This window comes from Capricornis sumatraensis, chromosome 1, assembly GCF_032405125.1.
Source record: "Capricornis sumatraensis isolate serow.1 chromosome 1, serow.2, whole genome shotgun sequence".
Taxonomy (NCBI): Eukaryota; Metazoa; Chordata; class Mammalia; order Artiodactyla; family Bovidae; genus Capricornis; species Capricornis sumatraensis.
This window is the reverse complement of record NC_091069.1, coordinates 108,260,332-108,282,742: the sequence shown is the minus strand read 5'-3', so window position 1 is coordinate 108,282,742 and position 22,411 is coordinate 108,260,332. Positions and strand designations below refer to the sequence as shown.

The window sequence follows — 22,411 nt, the reverse complement described above, 5'->3', positions numbered from 1 at the left end:
GAAAATGGGAAGATGCATATTTATTTATAGGAGTATTGAGTGGTTTAGCAGAGAAACTGTATACAAAGACATTAGTGTGGGCCCTGGCACATTACAGGTCCTCAAAACAAAACTTCAGGAAGGTGCCTGCTGTCATCATCAGGGACTGGGGGTTCCACCTTGACTGAATTTTCCAACTAATTGCTTGTCCCCTTAGTTCATTAACTTTAAAATATTTTTAATTTTATGGAAATTAATAAAGTTGACATAGTTCCTTATTGCCTTTAAGTGGAGTCTATAGTACATAAGCCTGATTATAAGTGTCATCAGTATGTAAATGATTTACTGTGCTCTAACATAACAAAACTTCCATAGGAATTTATGTATTATTTATGAGTGGATATATTTGAATTGAAATTAAATGATACCCAGATTCCTGTGCTTTTTTGGTGTCTGCTTTGTTTTCTTTCTCCTGGTTGTCAGCATATTGGCTGCCAGACTGTCCCTTTTAACTATTATACCCTTCTTGTACTAAGTTCTGATCTATTTGAAGCAGAAAATTCAAACAAGGTTTTTGAAATCAAGTAACAAGTAGAGAGGAAAACACACAAAGAGAGGTAGACAGACAGACAGAACACTCGTGTGTCTGTGAGCACAGGGTCACTGACATGTCGGTTAAGTGTGCTCAGTCACTTCAGGCGTGTCTGACTCTTTGTGGCCCTGTGGACTGTAGCCCGCCAGGCTCCTCTGTCCATGGGATGCTCCAGGCAGGAATACTGGGGTGGATTGTCATGGCCCGCTCCAGGGGAGCTTCCCCACCCAGGGACTGAAGCTGCGTCTCTTAAGTCTCCTGCACTGCAGGCAGGAGACTGCACTGGCAGCCCAGGTAAGTGCCTAAGTCTAGATGGGAAAGACTTGTGACATCTGCATTAAACTTCTGCTTTGTGTTCTTGTGATTGTGTCTCATACAATCAGCCAAGGTCACTCACTAGACTCTTCTTTTTCCAGATTTAATTTCTTTCACTGAATTCTGTTCCTATACTGTATTTACAATCTGTGAAGGTTCATTCAAGAAGCAGTCTTGTGATGAATTACTGCAAGGAGATCTCACTTAACATTTGTTCACTCAGCAGTGGAAAACTATCTGTCAGACGTCTACTATGGACCAATGTCTGTTGTAGGTGCTGGGGACATAGCTGTGAACAAAAGGGACACAAATTGTGCTTTCATAGAGATTGTAATCCAGTGGAAGGAGGTGGTCAATAACAGCATAAAAAATGTCACATGTTAATAAGTGTAATGGAGAAAAACAAAGTATTGTCTAATAAATTTCACTTCTTTCAATTAAGACAGCTAATTTTCCAAACTTTTTTTTCTTTGGTGGAGGAATTGAGGTGGGGCATAGGGGAATTCCCTGGCAGTCCAGAGCTTACATCTCTGCACTTCCACTGCTGGGGGCCTGGGTTTGATTCCTGGTCAGGAAACTAAGATGCCACAAGCCAAAAATAAAAAAAGAACAAAACAAAACTGTTTTTTTTGTTTGTTTGTTTCTATTTTGTTAACCAGAGTGCACTAAAGTAATTTTTGCCAACTTTTTCTTTTCATTGTGAAAAATTGTATTAACATGAAGATAATGAGTTGGCAGACTTAGGTTAAATCCAAAATGTTTTTTATCTTTCTTTTCTGACATTTTGTTAAATTTGTGATGGCTTATTTTAGTTTCATCAAGAATTACTACTAGGGGGAAGAGACAAAACAAAACACTTACACCCCTGTTGGGACTTCCATGTGGTCCAGCGGCTAAGCTTCCACATTGTCACTGCAGGGGGCTGGGGTCTGACCCCTGGCTGGGGAACTGGAGCCCACATGCTACCACTAAGACCCCTCCTAGCCAAAGAAAAAACCCCAAATCAAAAAAACACACCTCTAAGCATCTTTTCCCCTGAGAAATAGCTTTGAAAGCTCATTGTAAATTTTATGAGGCACAGATGTCCTGCTAAGCTGCTGGAATGGTGTGATGCAGTGTGTGAGGAAGATCTGTCTTTTAGCACCAGCTTCTTCAGGGCTTCCCAGGTGGCTCAGTGGGTAAAGAATCCACCTGCCGAGTCAGGAGACTCCTGAGACGCAGGCTTGATCGCTGGGTCGGGAAGATCCCCTGGAGGAGGAAATGGCAACCCACTCCAGTATTCTTGCCTGGAGAATCCCATGGACAGAGGAGCCTGGCAGGCTACAGTCCTTGGGGTAGCAAAGAGCCAGACACAACTGAGCGGCTGAGCACACACAGTACAGTTGCCTCTTCCCTTTGTAAGCCTGAGCAGTACTTCGCCTCTTCGTATTTTGGTCTTTAAGTTTATAAACGACAGCTGACCTGAGGAAGTAGGTTTCCTCCCTATCTTTGATACTAATCTTGTGTTCTCATGTGGTTTTTCTGTTGGGGTCAAAGGGAAGCCCCTGCCCCTTTTGGTAGAGGAGCAGGTTTGAGTCTAGAGAGTTTTAGGCAGTCCCTGTGCCACTCCTCTGGAAAAGAAGAAAATTTTTGTATTGAGAATTAGGAACTTTTTCTAGTTTCTCTTTCTCTTTGTGCCTTTCTTTCTTTGCTCTAGACCACAGTTGAAATGTAGAAGTGATGGGGACTGCTGGGGAATATCTCTTAGAATTCATGTAGAAACTGTACTCCAGTTATTTATGAGCTTTGGAACTGTAACCTACTAACTTTGGAGATACATATCTGTCCAGTCCAGTTTCTTTTTTTTTTTTTTTTTTTTTTTTTATTAAATTTTAAAATCTTTAATTCTTACATGTGTTCCCAAACATGAAACCCCCTCCCACCTCCCTCCCCATAACAACTCTGTGGGTGATCCCCATGCACCAGCCCCAAGCATGCTGTATCCTGCGTCAGACATAGACTGGCGATTCAATTCTTACATGATAGTATACATGATAGAATGCCATTCTCCCAAATCATCCCGCCCTCTCCCTCTCTCTCTGAGTCCAAAAGTCCGTTATACACAGCTGTGTCTTTTTTCCTGTCTTGCATACAGGGTCATCATTGCCATCTTTCTAAATTCCATATATATGTGTTAGTATACTGTATTGGTGTTTTTCTTTCTGGCTTACTTCACTCTGTATAATCGGCTCCAGTTTCATCCATCTCATCAGAACTGATTCAAATGAATTCTTTTTAACGGCTGAGTAATACTCCATTGTGTACATGTACCACAGCTTTCTTATCCATTCATCTGCTGATGGACATCTAGGTTGTTTCCATGTCCTGGCTATTATAAACAGTGCTGCGATGAACATTGGGGTACATGTGTCTCTTTCAATTCTGGTTTCCTCGGTGTGTATACCCAGCAGTGGGATTGCTGGGTCATAAGGTAGTTCTATTTGCAATTTTTTAAGGAATCTCCACACTGTTCTCCATAGTGGCTGTACTAGTTTGCATTCCCACCAACAGTGTAGGAGGGTTCCCTTTTCTCCACACCCTCTCCAGCATTTATTGCTTGCAGATTTTTGGATCGCAGCCATTCTGACTGGTGTGAAGTGGTACCTCATTGTGGTTTTGATTTGCATTTCTCTGATAATGAGTGATGTTGAGCATCTTTTCATGTGTTTGTTAGCCATCCGTATGTCTTCTTTGGAGAAATGTCTATTTAGTTCTTTGGCCCATTTTTTGATTGGGTCTTTTATTTTTCTGGAATTGAGCTGCATAAGTTGCTTGTATATTTTTGAGATTAGTTGTTTGTCAGTTGCTTCATTTGCTATTATTTTCTCCCATTCAGAAGGCTGTCTTTTCACCTTGCGTATATTTTCCTTTGTTGTGCAGAAGCTTTTAATTTTAATTAGATCCCATTTGTTTATTTTTGCTTTTATTTCCAGAATTCTGGGAGGTGGATCATAGAGGATCCTGCTGTGATTTATGTCTGAGAGTGTTTTGCCTATATTCTCCTCTAGGAGTTTTATAGTTTCTGGTCTTACATTTAGATCTTTAATCCATTTTGAGTTTATTTTTGTGTGCGGTGTTAGAAAGTGATCTAGTTTCATTCTTTTACAAGTGGTTGACCAGTTTTCCCAGCACCACTTGTTAAAGAGATTGTCTTTACTCCATTGTATATTCTTGCCTCCTTTGTCAAAGATAAGGTGTCCATATGTGTGTGGATTTATCTCTGGGCTTTCTATTTTGTTCCATTGATCTATATGTCTGTCTTTGTGCCAGTACCATACTGTTTTGATGACTGTGGCTTTGTAGTAGAGCCTGAAGTCAGGCAAGTTGATTCCTCCAGTTCCATTCTTCTTTCTCAAGATTGCTTTGGCTATTCGAGGTTTTTTGTATTTCCATACAAATCTTGAAATTATTTGTTCTAGTTCTGTGAAAAATATGGCTGGTAGCTTGATAGGGATTGCGTTGAATTTGTAAATTGCTTTGGGTAGTATACTCATTTTCACTATATTGATTCTTCCAATCCATGAACATGGTATATTTCTCCATCTATTAGTGTCCTCTTTGATTTCTTTCATCAGTGTTTTATAGTTTTCTATATATAGGTCTTTAGTTTCTTTGGGTAGATATATTCCTAAGTATTTTATTCTTTTTGTTGCAATGGTGAATGGAATTGTTTCCTTAATTTCTTTTTCTACTTTCTCATTATTAGTGTATAGGAATGCAAGGGATTTCTGAGTGTTGATTTTATATCCTGCAACTTTACTATATTCATTGATGAGCTCTAGTAATTTTCTGGTGGAGTCTTTAGGGTTTTCCATGTAGAGGATCATGTCGTCTGCAAACAGTGAGAGTTTTACTTCTTCTTTTCCAATTTGGATTCCTTTTATTTCTTTTTCTGCTCTGATTGCTGTGGCCAAAACTTCCAGAACTATGTTGAATAGTAGCGGTGAAAGTGGACACCCTTGTCTTGTTCCTGACTTTAGGGGAAATGCTTTCAATTTTTCACCATTAAGGATAATGTTTGCTGTGGGTTTGTCATATATAGCTTTTATTATGTTGAGGTATGTTCCTTCTATTCCTGCTTTCTGGAGAGTTTTTATCATAAATGGATGTTGAATTTTGTCAAAGGCCTTCTCTGCATCTATTGAGATAATCATATGGTTTTTATTTTTCAATTTGTTAATGTGGTGAATTACATTGATTGATTTGCGGATATTGAAGAATCCTTGCATCCCTGGGATAAAGCCCACTTGGTCATGGTGTATGATCTTTTTAATATGTTGTTGGATTCTGATTGCTAGAATTTTGTTGAGGATTTTTGCATCTATGTTCATCAGTGATATTGGCCTGTAGTTTTCTTTTTTTGTGACATCTTTGTCAGGTTTTGGTATTAGGGTGATGGTGGCCTCATAGAATGAGTTTGGAAGTTTACCTTCCTCTGCAATTTTCTGGAAGAGTTTGAGTAGGATAGGTGTTAGCTCTTGTCGAAATTTTTGGTAGAATTCAGCTGTGAAGCCGTCTGGACCTGGGCTTTTGTTTGCTGGAAGATTTCTGATTACAGTTTCAATTTCTGTGCTGGTGATGGGTCTGTTAAGATTTTCTATTTCTTCCTGGTTCAGTTTTGGAAAATTGTACTTTTCTAAGAATTTGTCCATTTCTTCCATATTGTCCATTTTATTGGCATACAACTGCTGATAGTAGTCTCTTATGATCTTTTGTATTTCTGTGTTGTCTGTTGTGATCTCTCCATTTTCATTTCTAATTTTATTGATTTGATTTTTCTCTCTTTGCTTCTTGATGAGTCTGGCTAGTGGTTTGTCAATTTTATTTATCCTTTCAAAGAACCAGCTTTTGGCCTTGTTGATTTTTGCTATGGTCTCTTTTGTTTCTTTAGCATTTATTTCTGCCCTAATTTTTAAGATTTCTTTCCTTCTACTAACTCTGGGGTTCTCCAATTCTTCCTTTTCTAGTTGCTTTAGTTGTAGAGTTAGGTTATTTATTTGACTTTTTTCTTGTTTCTTGAGGTATGCCTGTATTGCTATGAACTTTCCTCTTAGCACTGCTTTTATAGTGTCCCACAGGTTTTGGGTTGTTGTGTTTTCATTTTCATTAGTTTCTATGCATATTTTGATTTCTTTTTTGATTTCTTCTGTGATTTGTTGGTTATTCAGAAGTGTGTTGTTCAACCTCCATATGTTGGAATTTTTAGTAGTTTTTCTCCTGTAATTGAGATCTAATCTTAATGCATTATGGTCAGAAAAGATGCTTGGAATGATTTCGATTTTTTTGAATTTATCAAGTTTAGATTTATGGCCCAGGATGTGATCTATCCTGGAGAAGGTTCCATGAGCACTTGAAAAAAAGGTGAAATTCATTGTTTTGGGGTGAAATGTCCTATAGATATCAATTAGGTCTAATTGATCTAATGTATCATTTAAAGTTTGCGTTTCTTTGTTAATTTTCTGTTTAGTTGATCTGTCCATAGGTGTGAGTGGGGTATTAAAGTCTCCCACTATTATTGTGTTATTGTTGATTTCCCCTTTCATACTTGTTAGCATTTGTCTTACATATTGCGGTGCTCCTATATTGGGTGCATATATATTTATAATTGTTATATCTTCTTCTTGGATTGATCCTTTGATCATTATGTAGTGGCCTTCTTTGTCTCTTTTCACAGCCTTTGTTTTAAAGTCTATTTTATCAGATATGAGTATTGCCACTCCTGCTTTCTTTTGGTCTCTATTTGCATGGTATATCTTATTCCAGCCCTTCACTTTCAGTCTATATGTGTCCCTTGTTTTGAGGTGGGTCTCTTGTAAGCAGCATATAGAGGGGTCTTGTTTTTGTATCCATTCGGCCAGTCTTTGCCTTTTGGTTGGGGCGTTCAACCCATTTACGTTTAAGGTAATTATTGATAAGTATGATCCCGTTACCATTTACTTTATTGTTTTGGGTTCGGGTTTATACACCCTTTTCGGTTTCCTGTCTAGAGAATATCCTTTAGAATTTGTTGGAGAGCTGGTTTGGTGGTGCTGAATTCTCTCAGCTTTTGCTTGTCTGTAAAGCTTTTGATTTCTCCTTCATATTTGAATGAGATCCTTGCTGGGTACAGTAATCTGGGCTGCAGGTTATTGTCTTTCATCACTTTAAGTATGTCTTGCCATTCCCTCCTGGCCTGAAGAGTTTCTATTGAAAGATCAGCTGTTATCCTTATGGGAATCCCCTTGTGTGTTATTTGTTGTTTTTCCCTTGCTGCTTTTAATATTTGTTCTTTGTGTTTGACCTTTGTTAATTTAATTAATATGTGTCTTGGGGTGTTTCGCCTTAGGTTTATCCTATTTGGAACTCTCTGTGTTTCTTGGACTTGGGTGATTATTTCCTTCCCCATTTTAGGGAAGTTTTCAACTATTATCTCCTCAAGGATTTTCTCATGATCTTTCTTTCTGTCTTCTTCTTCTGAGACTCCTATAATTCGAATGTTGGAGCGTTTCATATTGTCCTGGAGGTCTCTGAGATTGTCCTCATTTCTTTTAATTCGTATTTCTTGTTTCCTCTCTGATTCATTTATTTCTACCATTCTATCTTCTATTTCACTAATCCTATCTTCTGCCTCCGTTATTCTACTATTTGTTGCCTCCAGAGTGTTTCTGATCTCATTTATTGCATTATTCATTATATTTTGACTCTTTTTTATTTCTTCTAGGTCCTTGTTAAACCTTTCTTGCATCTTCTCAATCCTTGTCTCTAGGCTATTGATCTGTGATTCCATTTTGATTTCAAGATTTTGGATCATTTTCACTATCAATATTCGGAATTCCTTCTCAGGTAGATTCCCTACTTCTTCCTCTTTTGTTTGGTTTGGTGGGCAACTCTCCTGTTCCTTTACCTGCTGAGTATTCCTCTGTCTCTTCATCTTGGTTATATTGCTGCGTTTGGGGTGGTCTTTTTATATTCTGGTAATTTGTGGAGTTCTCTTTATTATGGAGCTTCCTCACTGTGGGTGGGGTTCTATCAGTGGCTTGTCAAGGTTTCCTGGTTAGGGAGGCTTGTGTTGGAGTTCTGGTGGGTGGAGCTGGGTTTCTTCTCTCTGAAGTGCAGTGGAGTGACCAGTGATGGGTTATGAGACATCAAAGGTTTTGGAATAATTTTGAGCTGCCTGTATATTGAAGCTCAGGGGAGTGTTCCTGTGTTGCTGGAGAATTTGAGTGATATGTCTTGTTTTGGAACTTGTTGGCCCTTGGGTGGAGCTTGGTTTCAGTGTAAGTATGAAGGCATTTGATGAGCTCCTATTGCTTAATGTTCCCTGAATTCAAGAGTTCTCTAATGTTTTCAGGCTTTGTATTTAAGCCTCCTGCTTCTGGTCTTCAGTTTTTACAGTAGCCTCTAGACTTCTCCATCTATACAGCACCGATGATAATACATCTAGGTTAAAGATGAAAAGTTTCTCCACATTGAGGGACACTCAGAGAGGTTCACTGAGTTACAAGGAGAAGAGAAGATGGAGGGGGTAGTTAGAGGTAACTGGAATGAGATGCGGTGAGATCAAAAGAGGAGAGAGCAAGCTAGGCAGTAGTCACTTCCTTATGTGCGCTCTATAGTCTGGCCCGCTCAGGTATTTACGGAGTTATACAGGGAAGAGGAGAGGGAGGAAGTAGACAGAGGTGACCAGGAGGATAAGAGAGAGGAATGAGAAGGAGAGAGACAAATCCTGCCAGTAACCAGTTTCTTAGGTGTTCTCCACTGTCTGGAATACACAGAGATTCACAGAGTTGGATAGAGAAGAGATGGGGGAGAAAAGAGACAGAGGCCACCTGGTGGAGAAAAAGGAGAGTCCATAGGAGAAGAGAGTGGTCAAGCCAGTAATCTTGCTCTCAGGTAAACTTGGGTAGTGAAGTTTGGGTTTTTAAATGAACATAATTGACAACAAAAACCTAAGAGCAAAGGTTAAAAATCTAGAGTAGAGGTTGGATTTTCAAAAATACAATATTAAAGAAAAGAAGCAGAAGGAAAAAGCAGGAAAGAAAGAAAGAAAAAAAACCCAAGAATTATTAAAAAAAACAAGCAAACAAAAAAAACAAAACAAACAAACAAAAAACCCCAACAACCATCCAAAGGCTATATATGGTGTTTGCCTTAAAAAAAAAAAAAAAAAAAAAAGTCTTTTTTTTTTTTTAAAATAGTAATAATAGGTTATAGTAATAAAAATTAGAGGAGAAATAGAAGATTTAACAATTAAAAAAAAAGGTTAGAAAAAAAAAAAAAAGAAGAAAAAGAAAAAAAAAAAAAAGGAATGATTTTTAAAATAGTAAAAATATATCCGGCTCTTCTCTGATGTTTTGGGCCGTGTGGGATCACTTCCAAGGTGGTTCCCTCTGTTTAACTTCTTCCGTTTGCTGGTTTTTCAGGCTCACTAGTTCAGTCGCGCTGTGGGGAGGGGGAATGCCGCAGACAAATAGCGCTGTCGTGTGCTCACAGTGTCACAGCCCCGCTTGACCTGTCCCTTCTCGCGGCGCACAAACCGCTCCGGCTCTACGATGCACAGCCGGGAACCGTCTGGGGCCGGCCCTAGGCTGCGTGCACTTCCCGGTCCAAGCCGCTCAGGTTTGGCGCTCAGGCAGCCCTCAGAGGCACAGATTCGGCTGGGACTGCGCTTTGTGCCCTTCCCAGGTCCGAGTAGCTCAGGAGTTTGGCGAGCGTGATCGCCGCGGCTTGTCACCTTTTCTGTCGCTGCTGCTCAACTTTCTGGGTGGACCGCTGGCGTCCCCCGTGAGGCAGATTGTGACTGTCCAGCACCCCCAGAAGTCTTAGCAAAGAAGCCCGCTTGCAGTTAGGTAAGTAAAGTCTCTCCGGGTCTGCAATTGCCCCTTTCCAGTCCTTACGGCTCTGGCTGCCTGTCCCCGGCGGGGGATGGTCTGCAGCCGGCTTTTTCCGTTCCGTCCTTTGTTCTGTGCTCGGTCCTGGCGGCGTCTTATGTTCGAGCTTTTCGTGCTGTAGCTATCACACAGTCTGGTTTGCTAGCGCAAGTTAGATCGTTCTGGTTGCGCGTGGGGCGTTCCTGCCCGATTCTTACAAAGCACTGCAGCCCGCGCCTCCCGCGCGTCCCTGCCCTGCCCCCACTTCCCAATGGCGGATGCAGGCGTCTGTGCTGCTTCTCCGCTGGGGGAGTTACTGTTGGGCTTGTAATCTCTTGGTTTTAATTATTTCTTTATGTTTCCTTCCTGTTATGTTGCCCTCTGGGTTTCCAAGACTCGCCACAGACTCGGCAGGGAGAGTGTTTCCTGGAGTTTGGAAACCTCTCTTCTTAAAATTCCCTTCCCGGGACGGGCTTCCCTCCCCGGGACGGAGCTCCCTCCCCACCTCCTTTGTCTCCTTTTTCGTCGTTTATATTTTTTCCTACCTGTTTTTGAAGACAATGGTCTGCTTTTCTGGTTGCCTGCTGTCCTCTGCCAGCCTACAGAGGTTGTTTTGTGGAGTTTGCTCAGCGTTGAAATGTTCTTTTGAGGAATTTGTGAGGGAGAAAGTGGTCTTCCCGTCCTATTCCTCCGCCATCTTTATGCTCCTCCCCCCCAGTCCAGTTTCTAATTAAGAATACAGGAAATCCTGAATTCTCCCTCAGAGGATGGAGTCAAGTCATTGTGTTTAAAGCCAAATTATAACAGTAACCAAAGATGATTGATCTGCCTAGAAATTGTCTTACTACTAAGGAGCTGAAAGGAAAGCCACCAATATCTTCTTATCTTTTGGCGACTTAAATGCTTAACATGGTTCCAACCTTAGGCTGGTGTGGAGACAGCAAAGAACAAGGCAGAGGGCAATGGACAAGAGCCTTGAATAGAAGAAAGGTAGAGGGAAGACAAAGTGGTTGAATGAGGGCTTTGGAATCAGGGGCAGTAGGGACTGTGGAAAGTGGAGATAGAAGCTCTTAAGGAGAGAAGTGAGGGGAAGAGAGGAAGCCCTGCTTGGAAATGGCCCCGAGAGAGGAGGAGGAAGCCAGAGGCAGAAATTAGGGGCAGGCATCAGGGCAGTCACTCCTTAGGATACCATCTTAGGAACCTCTGAGCATATGTCAGGAGGGCCTTCAGCCCCCAGGAAGATCAGTTTGCTAAAGTCCCTGGCCGCCCCCAGAAGTCATCCAGGACATTCCTGAGTCTTCACCATCTCAGTTCATGTTCGTGAGCGTCTCTCCAGCTGGTGGGAGCCATGCCTGATTGCTCTCCTTTTGTTACCCTGCACAGCGTATACTTTTGACTCTGTTACAGACTGTATCCCCAATCTGACCCCTGACTTTCTGTCTCCTTTTCTACCATCCTGATTTGTCACAGTGGGCCGAATAACTGTGCCCACGATCTGACCATCCTGACTGGAGTCTCTCTTTCACACTTGTCCCTTTAGATTCCATTCTCCAAGCAACAACCCAACAATCTTTCAAAAAGGTAAATCCCTGCACTGCCACTCCCTCTCCACCCCCCCGCCCCCCCCTCACCCCCCGCCCACCGCCCACCGCCTGCCAAAAGGTAAATCCATTTAAAACTCTTCATTGACAAGAAAACCCAAAGTCGTTACTAACGCCATAGGGCCATGTGAACTGGGCTCTTGGGTGTTTCCCTCTTATTTTGTACCATTTCCTGCTTAATTTTTTGCACTCCGGTTTCACTGACCTTCTTTCTGTTCTTTAAATGCCTCAGGGTCATTGCACTTGGCAGTTCCTCTCTCTGTCTTGCAGCTCTTCTAGATCCTTACATATCTGGCTGATGACCCATCAGGTTTCAATTCATGGGTCACCTTCCCTGAGAAGGGCTTCCTGAGCACTTGTCTAAAGTACTTCCCTCTCAGTTTTGGATGGACATGTACACAGGGCTGCGTTTAAAATGGATAACCAGCAAGGACCTACTGTATAGCACAGAGAATCCTGCTCAATGTGGTGTGTCAGCCTGAATGGGAGGAGAGTTTGGGGAAGAATGGATAGATGTATATGCATGGCTGAGTTTCTTGGCTGGTCACCTGAAACTATCACAGCGTTGTTTCTTAATCAGCTATACTCCGATACAAAATAAAAAGTTTTAAAGGCAAAAAAATAAAATTTTCCCTCTCCCCACCTGCTCCTGCCAACATCTTCTCTTTCCCATTACTTTGCTTTATTTCTTTTTTTTTTTTTAAAGATTTTTTGATGTGAACCAGTCTTTATTGAATTTGTTATAATATTGCTTCAGTTTTATGTTTTGGTGGGTTTTTTTGGCCACGAGGTATGTAGACTCTTAGGTCCCCAACCAGGTATCGAACCCACACCCACTGTCTTGAAAGGCAAAGTCCTAACTGCTGGATCACCAGCGAAGTCCCCTTATTTCTTAATAGCACTTATCAATATGTTGTGTAATTTGACTGGTTTTCTTATGAAGTGTCTGCTTACACTGAAATAAGGGCAGGAACTTTGTTGTAAGCCTAGTTCCTGAATAGAGACCTTAGTAAGTGATCTTTTAAAAAAATATTTCTTGGGAAATTCCCTGGCGGTCTAGTGGTTAGGACTCCGCACTTTCACTGAGGAGACCTGAGTTCAATCCCTAGTTGGGGAACTAAGATCTCACAAGCTGTGCTGCAAAGCCAAAAAATTTTGTTGTTGTTGGGTGAATAAACAAAGAGATTGTGAGTGACTGGACCAGATTAATCTGGACGGGGGAGGTGAGCAGCCTGCGATGAGCCTTAGTGGGTGAGGTGGCCTCCTAAAGGAGCTGTCTGATGCAGTGAATGAGATGGAGCGGAGACAGGTCCTTCTTTCCCCTGAATCGTGTGATACAGACAAGGTAAGTTTCAGAAGGGCTACACGCGGGTCCACCGCAAACCCCAACCTATTCAGTGGCATTCAAGGTTGCCTCATAGTTCTTTTGTTTACAGACTGAGGATATATGAAGTGCTGTGTTCGAAAGTTACTTGAATAAGTTTTTTTCCTATGTGGACATTTACTCATTCAAAATACTACTAGGTTTATTTGTGTTTTTCTTTGTTATTGTTGTCATTTTGTTTTTAATTAATTTTTATTGAAATATAGTTGATTTACAGTGTTGTATTCGTTTCTGCTATACAGCAAAGTGAATCAGTTAATATATAAACATACATCCACTCTTTTTTTAAGATTCAATTCCCATATAGGTGATTAGAGAGTATGGAGTAGAGTTCTCTGTGCTACTCAGCAGGTCCTTGTTCAGTTCAGTTCAGTCGCTCAGTTGTGTCTGGTTCTCTGCGACCCCGTGGATCGCAGCACGCCAGGCCTCCCTGTCCATCAACAACTCCCGGAGGTCACTCAGACTCACGGCCATCGAGTCCGTGATGCCATCCAGCCATCTCATCCTCTGTTGTCCCCTTCTCCTCCTGCCCCCAATCCCTCCCAGCATCAGAGTCTTTTCCAATGAGTCAACTCTTTGCATGAGGTGGCCAAAGTACTGGAGTTTCAGCTTTAGCATCATTCCTTCCAAGGAAATCCCAGGGCTGATCTCCTTCAGAATGGCCTGGTTGGATCTCCTTGCAATCCAAGGGACTCTCGAGAGTCTTCTCCAACACCACAGTTCAAAAGCATCAGTTCTTCGGCTCTCAGCCTTCTTCACAGTCCAACTCTCACATCCATACATGACCACAGGAAAAACAATAGCCTTAACTAGACGGACCTTAGTTGGCAAAGTAATGTCTCTGCTTTTGAATATACTATCTAGGTTGGTCATAACTTTTCTTCCAAGGAGTAAGCGTCTTTTAATTTCATGGCTGCAGTCACCATCTGCAGTGATTTTGGAGCCCCCCAAAATAAAGTCTGACACTGTTTCCACTGTTTCCCCATCTATTTCCCATGAAGTGATGGGACCAGATGCCATGATCTTCGTTTTCTGAATGTTGAGCTTTAAGCCAACTTTTTCACTCTGCTCTTTCACTTTCATCAAGAGGAAGCTCCTCTTCACTTTCTGCCATAAGGGTGGTGTCATCTGCATATCTGAGGTGATTGATATTTCTCCTGTCAATCTTGATTCCAGCTTGTGTTTCTTCCAGTCCAGCGTTTCTCATGATGTACTCTGCATAGAAGTTAAATAAGCAGGGTGACAATATACAGCCTTGACATACTCCTTTTCCTATTTGGAACCTGTCTGTTGTTCCATGTCCAGTTCTAACTGTTGCTTCCTGACCTGCATACTCAGGTGGTCTGGTATTCCTATCTCTTTCAGAATTTTCCACAGTTTATTGTGATCCATACCGTCAAAGGCTTTGGCATAGTCAATAAAGCAGAAATAGATGTTTTTCTGGAACTCTCTTCCTTTTTCGATGATCCAGCGGATGTTGGCAATTTGATCTCTGGTTCCTCTGCCTTTTCTAAAACCAGCTTGAGTATCTGGAAGTTCACGGTTCATGTATTGCTGAAGCCTGGCTTGGAGAATTTTGAGCATTACTTTACTAGCATGTGAGATGAGTGCAATTGTGCGGTAGTTTGAGCATTCTTTGGCATTGCCTTTCTTTGGGATTGGAATGAAAACTGACCTTTTCCAGTCCTGTGGCCACTGCTGAGTTTTCCAAATTTGCTGGCATATTGAGTGCAGCCCTTTCACAGCATCATCTTTCAGGATTTGAAACAGCTCAACTGGAATTCCATGACCTTCACTAGCTTGGTTCGTAGTGCTGCTTTCTAAGGCCCACTTGACTTCACATTCCAGGATGTCTGGCTCTAGGTGAGTGATCACACCATCGTGATTATCTGGATTGTGAAGATCTGTTTTTGTACAGTTCTTCTGTGTATTCTTGCCACCTCTTCTTAATATCTTCTGCTTCTGTTAGGTCCATACCATTTCTGTATTAGTTATCTGTTTTATATATGGTAGTATGTATATGTCAGTCCCAATCTCCTTGTTTATCCACCCCTGGCCGACCCCAGTTTTATTTGGTTTTAGTTTTTATCCAGTTCAGGGATCTGCTCTCATCTTTGTGGACTTAATTTTATGTTTTGAATATGTAACACATTAACAAGGTTCCAAAAGCTCATTATCCTTTTGTTGTTTATTTCTGTGGGGAAAAAACGTGTCCCTAATGTGTATGTGAATTTAAATTATTTCCTCTTCCTTTTACTTTGAAAGTAACCTCCTATAAATGTTCTTTTGTTCTTTCCTTTTCTCACTTAACAGCATATCCTAGAAATCACTCATATCATTGCATAGAGATCTTCATTTTCCTTTTACAGTTATGTAATACTTATTGTGAATGGTATACCATAGTTTATTCAACCAGTTTCCTATGTTTTCTGCATTTGGGTTATTTCTAATATTTTACAGTTACAAATAATCCAGTGAAGAATGAGCTAAAGCATGTTTTTGTGTTGTTGGAGGTGTCCCTTCAGGGTATATTCATAGGAGTGAGTTGCTGCATCAAAGAGTAAATCCATATGTAGTTCTGCAGGTGTTGCCAGATTTTCCTACGCTTGGAGTTGAAGCACTTTTTTCCCATAGGATATAAGAGCAATGTTTGGTTTATTTGTACAAATCGAACAAAAAACTTACCCTTAGTATTAAGTATACTTGTGAACCTTCTCTCATCTCCACCATGCCTGTTGTTATATATAGATTTTAATATCAGACTAAACATCATGTTTAAGATCAGATTGTATTCAAGAGTCGTAAATATTGTTTCACTTACTTTTTATTAAAAATATTTTTATCATACTTTTTTTAACTTTGGAAGTTGTGTGAATTTAACTTCAGGATTCTCAAACTTTGAGTTAGTCTTCTCTGGGGTGATTATTAGAACTGAGTAAACTGAGAAATAACTATAAATACATAAAGTGGGCTTCCCAGGTGGCTCAGTGGTAAAGAATCCACCTGCCAGTGCAGGAGATATGGGTTCGATCCCTGGTACAGGAAGGTCCCCTGGAGGAGGGCATGGCAACCCACTCCAGCATTCTTGCCCAGAGAATTCCATGGACAGAGAGAGAGAGGAGTCTGGCAGGCTACAGTCCATGGGGTCACAAAGAGTCAGACTAAGTGATCGAGCATACACACACACACACGTGAGATGAAGTGGATAGCAGAGCTGAAATAATTTTTTGCAGAGAAAATTTGAGAAATAAAATTCTGACTCTTTTCCAGTGTCTTAGGAGGGATTGGAGAGAGTTGAGCTTTGTAGGAGTAACTGCTATAATTCTAAAAAGACCTTTGAATTTTTACTACCAAGGAATCCCAACAGCTATGTTATGTTAGTTGAGCAGAAGAAGTTTTAAAAAAAAATTCACACAAAATTGTTAGAAATGTTTTGGGATTTTAATGAATGTTTAGAACCTGAGCATTACTTGTTTCCTCTCCTCTCCCATCGAGGCTTTTGCTAATTATGTCATTACTAGAAAGTCTTTTTCCCCTAACCCACTCATTATCCCACACTAGATATTTTTGTTTCTCTCTAGAAAATGTGTTTTGGGAGCAGCAGTGTGGGGAATAGAAAGTAGGAATCTGTGTGCCGGGTTTCTTTTTTTTTTTTTTTTTGAAAGTATGCATGTCAGTATTGATCGTTTGGAACCTTTATTATATCCGTGAAAACCATTTGAAATACCTGAATACCTTTTTAAAAATACTTGAGGGACTTCTGTGGCCGTCTAGGGGTTAAGACTCCATGCTTGTACTGTGGGGTGGAGCAACAGGTTCGATCCCTGGTCAGGGAACTGTGATCCCACATGCTGCACAGTGTCCCCCAAAAAAGAAAAATTGGTAAAAGAAAGCACACCATTTCATTTTATTCATTTAACTTACTTTATGAAACCTGAAAAACAGACTAAAATTAAACCAACCAGAGACTAATCTCAATTATGATCATAGACACAGAAAAATGAAAACAAAATCTTAGCAAATGGAATTTTATGATGTACAAAAACTATGACCAACTTTAGTTTATGCCAGGATTAGTTTAAGGTCAAGGAATTCCCTCAACATTATTTCGCTCAGTTGTGTCCAGCTCTTTTCGATCCCATGGACTGTACCCTGCCAGGTTCCTCTGTCCATGGAATTCTCCAGGCAAGAATACTGAAGTGGGTAGCCATTCCCTTCTCCAGGAGATCTTCCGGACCCAAGGACTGAACCCAGGTCTCCTGAATTGCAGTCTGATTCTTTATCGTCTGAACCACCAGGGAAACCCATATTATATCAGCAGATAAAAGGAAAAAGATGTGTGTGATCAGGTCATCAGATGCTGATTAGACATTTGATACAATGTATAGCAAGCATTTCTTGTAGAAAAGGGAACCGCTTAAATATGTCAGATTACTTTCTAAAAATCAGTACCAAATATTACGCTAAACAGTGAAACACTACAGCCATTTAATTTAAACTCAGAACTAAGCTGGAATGCTCACTCAGGAATGTGATGCAGAGAGTAAGCACAGTGAGAGAGAGGAATGGTATAACTATAGGAAACGAAAGCTAACTCTTTTGCTGGTTAGGTGATTGTGTAAGTTTCACAGAAGTTTGGTAAGATTGATCAGCCAGCAGAAATGATTATTAAAAGCAAAATTGTTCTCTGTGCTTGAAATAAGCATCTAAATATGGAAATGAGGAACATGTTCCGTTTGAGTGACAGAAATGATAAAATTCCTAAGACCCCCATTTAACGAGAATAGTAATTACTTATATGGAGAAAGTGATGTAATCTCTTTCACATTAAGAGAACTGAATGTACTGTTTTCTTTGGACAAACTATCAGAAATATGTCAGTGCTATAAAAATTAATATATCTAATGCAGTTTCATCTTGGATTTCAAGAGAGTTGTTTGTAGACTAGGTAAATTATCTTAAAGTTCATAGGGAAAAAGGAATGTCTGAGTAGCCAAGCAAGTGTTTAAAACCATTTTTCTTGGGGTTTGCGATGTTGTGTTGGTTTCTGCTGTATAGTGCAGTGAATCAGTTTCCATGCACATGTATCTGCTCTGTTTCGGACTCTTTTCCCATGTAGGCCGTTACAAGGTGTTGTGCAGAGCTCCCTGTGCGCTGCTGTAGGTGCTTATTCGTTATCTGCTTTATATGCAGTAGTGTGTGTATGTCAGCCCCAGTCTTCCAGTTTATATCTCCCTGCCTTACCCCCTGGTAACCATAAGTTTGTTTCTACATCTGTAACTCTGTTTCTGTTTTGTAGATAAGTTCATTTGACTCTTTTTTTTTTTTTTAAGATTCCACATAGAAATAATGTCATGTGATATTCGTCTTTCTGACTTACTTCACTCAGTATGACAGTCTCTAGGCTCATCCAACAAGTTTTTTTTTTTTTAATTCATTTATTTTTTTAATTGAAAGGTTTGTGTTGGTTTCTGCCAAACATCAACCCAACAAGTTTTTTTTTAAAATAAGCTTTGCCAGATACTGGAGTCAGTGCAATCAGATTATTGTCACGTTGACCTGGAAATTATTCAGAGTAGATAATCCAGAAATAGATCTCATTTCATATAAACACTTAATAAACCACAAAAATATTTTTCTGCTTCAGCAAGAAAAGAATGGATTGGTTCCTAAATATTGCTGGGAAAGTTAAGTATCCATCTATTTGATGGAAATCTGATTGAACCCTGGGGTAACATACCACACAAATACGCAATTACAGTCAGTTTAAAGGTTGAAATGTAATAAAGTAATACAGTCTCAGAAAAGAAAGCCATGTGATCAAAGAAATATTTTGCACGTATAAAAATGTAGAATTTCTGTATGCTGAAGAATTACCAAAATGGACAAAGTTTAAAAAATTCTTTCAGCAACTGACAGATAAACAGTTGATATGTAATGTACAATGAGCTCTTTTAAACTGACAAGGAAAAGACGTGCAGTCCATCAGAAAACTTGGCAAAGGATGTGAATGAGCAATTCATAGAAGCGTGAGTCCAAGTGCTCAAGAAACATGGCGAGCGATGCTGAAGCCCGCTAGCAGTGAGAGAAATTCAGGTTCCATGGTGTGGTTTGCTGGAGGGCTCACTGCTGGCAGGGGAGCTACTATCTGAGGCAGAAGGATGGTTCCTGTGGCCATAGTGTTTCCTTTACAAATTTTGCCGAGAGACAGTGTTGATTTTTAGAATTTTTAACGGTTTTAAAGGTCTGTAATCTTTTTATGGCACTTTTTTCTGTGCCTCATGTTTTACTAGTTCGCATTAACTCCAGCCTTGTAGGGTTATTTTCTACGTAACGTAATTTTCTTTTGTGGACACAGTCTGTGGCTCATTTAAAAGATGGCTAAGGATTAAGCATTTTAACTGGAATAACAGGTCTTAACATTTGAAGTTTCAAATAAAAATTTTGTTAAGACAGGTTTAAAAAAATAAATCTTTAGGCCTTTGATATCTAGACTTCAACAAATGAAATCCGAAGGACCGTTTTTTGTGCAGAAGAGGTTAAGTCACATGTAGTTTCAGTTTGCCAAAATGTAGTTTCCGGTTGCAAGTCCAAACTCTGTTCTTCTGTTTGGTTACTCTTCGTTGAGAAACTTTATAAACAGCTTATTGAAAGTTGTGCTTGACCATTTATGTTTGAACACCGCTTTTAGATAGTAAGTGTGTTTGTAAGCTCATTTAATTAATTTTCACAGCTTTAAAAGTATGCCAGTATTACATTATAGTAGAGCATAGCATGTCTCATCCCCATGGTGAGGTTTGTAGAACCCCACAGATGAGTTGATGCAATCTAATCAAGAATCTAAAAATAAACTCTTGTTTCTCAGTACCTTTGTTTCCCCTGTAATAGCTTTATTGTCACATAATTTATATAACAAAATTCAGTTTTAAAATGTACAGTTCAGTGGTTTTTTAGTCTGTTCACAGTTGTGTAACCATCACCACTATCCAATTGAGAACATTTTCATCGCTCCAAAAACAAGCTCCATTTGGTGTCCATAGTATATGGCCTGACATTCAGACTGAAAATTACCTTGTGTATCATATAAATAATGAATGCATATAAGTAAAGACTGACACAGTAAAACATAATTCGTAGTTATGTAAAACCTATTCAGTTTTTCCCTGCAGCTTGGTAAACAAGTTTTGTTTTGTTTTCTCTGGGACCAAGGGAGCTGACTCTTTAGTTTTTGTGTGGGTGGGACTGTTGGTTTGGGAAAGGTTCTTTTAAGGTCACAGTCATTCTGAGCCCATGCTGTTGTTCTGCAGGGCGCTCGCTGATATGAATAATGATGGAAGGATGGATCAAGTGGAGTTTTCCATTGCTATGAAACTCATCAAGCTGAAGCTCCAAGGATATCAGCTCCCCTCTGCACTTCCCCCTGTCATGAAACAGCAACCAGTTGCTATTTCTAGTGCACCAGCGTTTGGTGAGTCTAAAAGGAATCGGTTTCTCTATTTCATCGTATGTTTTTAAAATAAATATTTCCCTCTCCCTGCCATCTCAGTTTGTGGCACTGAAATTCTAGGAGACATTCAGTCTGAAAAATGATGGCCCTGTGCACAAAGATAATGCTAGAAGGGGAGAAAGCAAAAAAAAAAAAAAGAAATGAAAGCAAAGGTGCAGATTGTCACGGAAAAAGAAATAAACTTGCAGTGTCTGTTGCATCTTCTGTCTCTTTCCTGCTCCTATTGGATGCTTGACCCTGCTTCACGTCTTCACATACTTCCCTTTGCTTTGTTTTCTAGAGCATCATTTTGTTTCCTTGTGGCCCTTTTGTTTACAGTGTCAAGAGAAATGTATTTTTTTAATAATAGTTGAGGCACTTGGTTACATTGTGTTACTTCTTAGCAGAAAATGCCACAGCCGGGGGTGGGGGGAAGTTATTATCCCAATTTAAAACATAATTCCATAAAATGCTGTCTTTTAGTCAGACGTTTTTCTTAAACATTAATTGGTAGGCATGTTCCTGGCAGTCCAGTGGTTAAGACTTCAAGCTTCCAATGGCAGAAAGCATGGGTTTGATTCTTGGTCAGGGAAGTAGATACCACATGCCCTATGATATGGCCAAAAACATAAAAAGAAAAAAAAGGCAATTAAATGATAATTAGTTGACTAAGATCACAGTCAATTCTGCTTTCTTTTTCTTTTTCCTTTTTTGAACCTTATTGTGTGGCATGTCGGATCTGAGTTCCCTGACCAGGGATCGAACCTGTGCCCCCTGAAGTGGAAGCTGTACTGTGCTGTGCTTAGTCACTTCGGCCTTTCGACCCCATGGACTGCCAGGCTTCCTCTGTCCATGGGGATTCTCTAAGCAAGAATTCTGGCCTGGGTTGCTATGCCTTGCTCCAGGGAATCTTCCCAACCCAGGGATCAAACCCAGATTTCCCGCATTGTAGGCAGATTGTTTACCAATTGAGCCACCAAGGAAGTGGAAGCTAGCAGAGTCTTAACTGCTATATCATGAGGGAAGTCCCCAACAGTTCTGATTTCTTCTCTGTTCTCACCCTAGGCTTTAATTATTTAGGTTGATTTAAAGATTATGGTAATCAGATCCAACATGTGATTCTTAGGAAAGTTCTTAGACAGTTTAAACAAAACAGAAACATGGTGGATAGAGTTACCCTCTCTCCCTTCGTCCTAATATACCTAATGACAGGTGGTAAAGGGAAGGAGGTTAGGGAGGGGCAGTCATAGTCATTCAGGTTGTCCCCGATACAATTAATCATGGGTGTGTGCTCAGACTCTCAGTTGTGTCTGACTCTTTGCAACCCCGTGGACTGTAATCCGCAAGGCTCCTCTGTCCATGGGATTTTGCATGCAAGAATACTGGAGTGGTTTGCAGTTTCCCCTTCCAAGGGATCTTCCCAACCCAAGGATCGAACCCACATCTCCTGTGTCTCCTGTATCTGCAGGTGGGTTCTTCACCACTGATCCACCTGGGAAGCCCACAATTAATGATAAGCTGAGATAAATAAGTGGTGTACTTAAGAGATTCACTATTAAAAGCACACTATGCATCGCCTTTCTTGCGGTGAGTTTGTGCCACAAGCCTGGGTGCGTTAAGGGGAAAGGTCCAGGTTTTAGGTTAGGCAAATAGGACAGTGATCCAGGAGGAGGAGGAGCAACTCACAGTCACATGAGAGCCAGGGGTGGAAGGGCAGAGGCGAGCAGTGCTGGGGGCTGCTCCAAGGGGCCAGCGCTCTCCCTGGCCATCTTCCACCATGTATTCCCAGTTCTGAGCCCTCGGTTAACCAGCTCATTCCAAAGGGGCGGTTGCTCCGAATGCCTGACGGTGCTTGTAGCCAAAACAACTACAAGGTGTTTGGTTTGCTTTTGGCCTCCCTTCCGAGGCTGCAAGAAGAAACCTTGGTGTGGAGAAAGGGTCAGATAACCACAGGCATCCCATTTCCTCTTTTTCCCTCAAACCCAGGTGTCAGTAATTCTTCCTCTGACATATAATATGTCTTCTCTTATTCCATTCTGCTGTAAGAATTTCAGCTCTAGGGATATTGCTGATTTATTTTCAGGAGCAGTGCCATCATTGTACAAAGGGTTTTACAGTCACTTAAGTAACCTGCCCAGCCTCTAAAGGAAGCCAGGATTTTTTTTT

The 22,411-nt window shown here is 40.6% G+C and overlaps 1 protein-coding gene across 2 annotated transcripts in view; it reads left to right on the top strand.

Moving 5' to 3' along the window:
- Window positions 1–22,411, top strand: part of ITSN1 (intersectin 1) — a 249,749-nt gene that overhangs the window by 75,784 nt on the left and 151,554 nt on the right. For both annotated transcript variants that reach the window (XM_068973388.1, XM_068973396.1), the window contains exon 5: window positions 20,067–20,227. In XM_068973388.1, coding sequence (XP_068829489.1) covers window positions 20,067–20,227 — 161 coding nt within the window. The remainder of the gene's footprint in view (window positions 1–20,066; window positions 20,228–22,411) is intronic.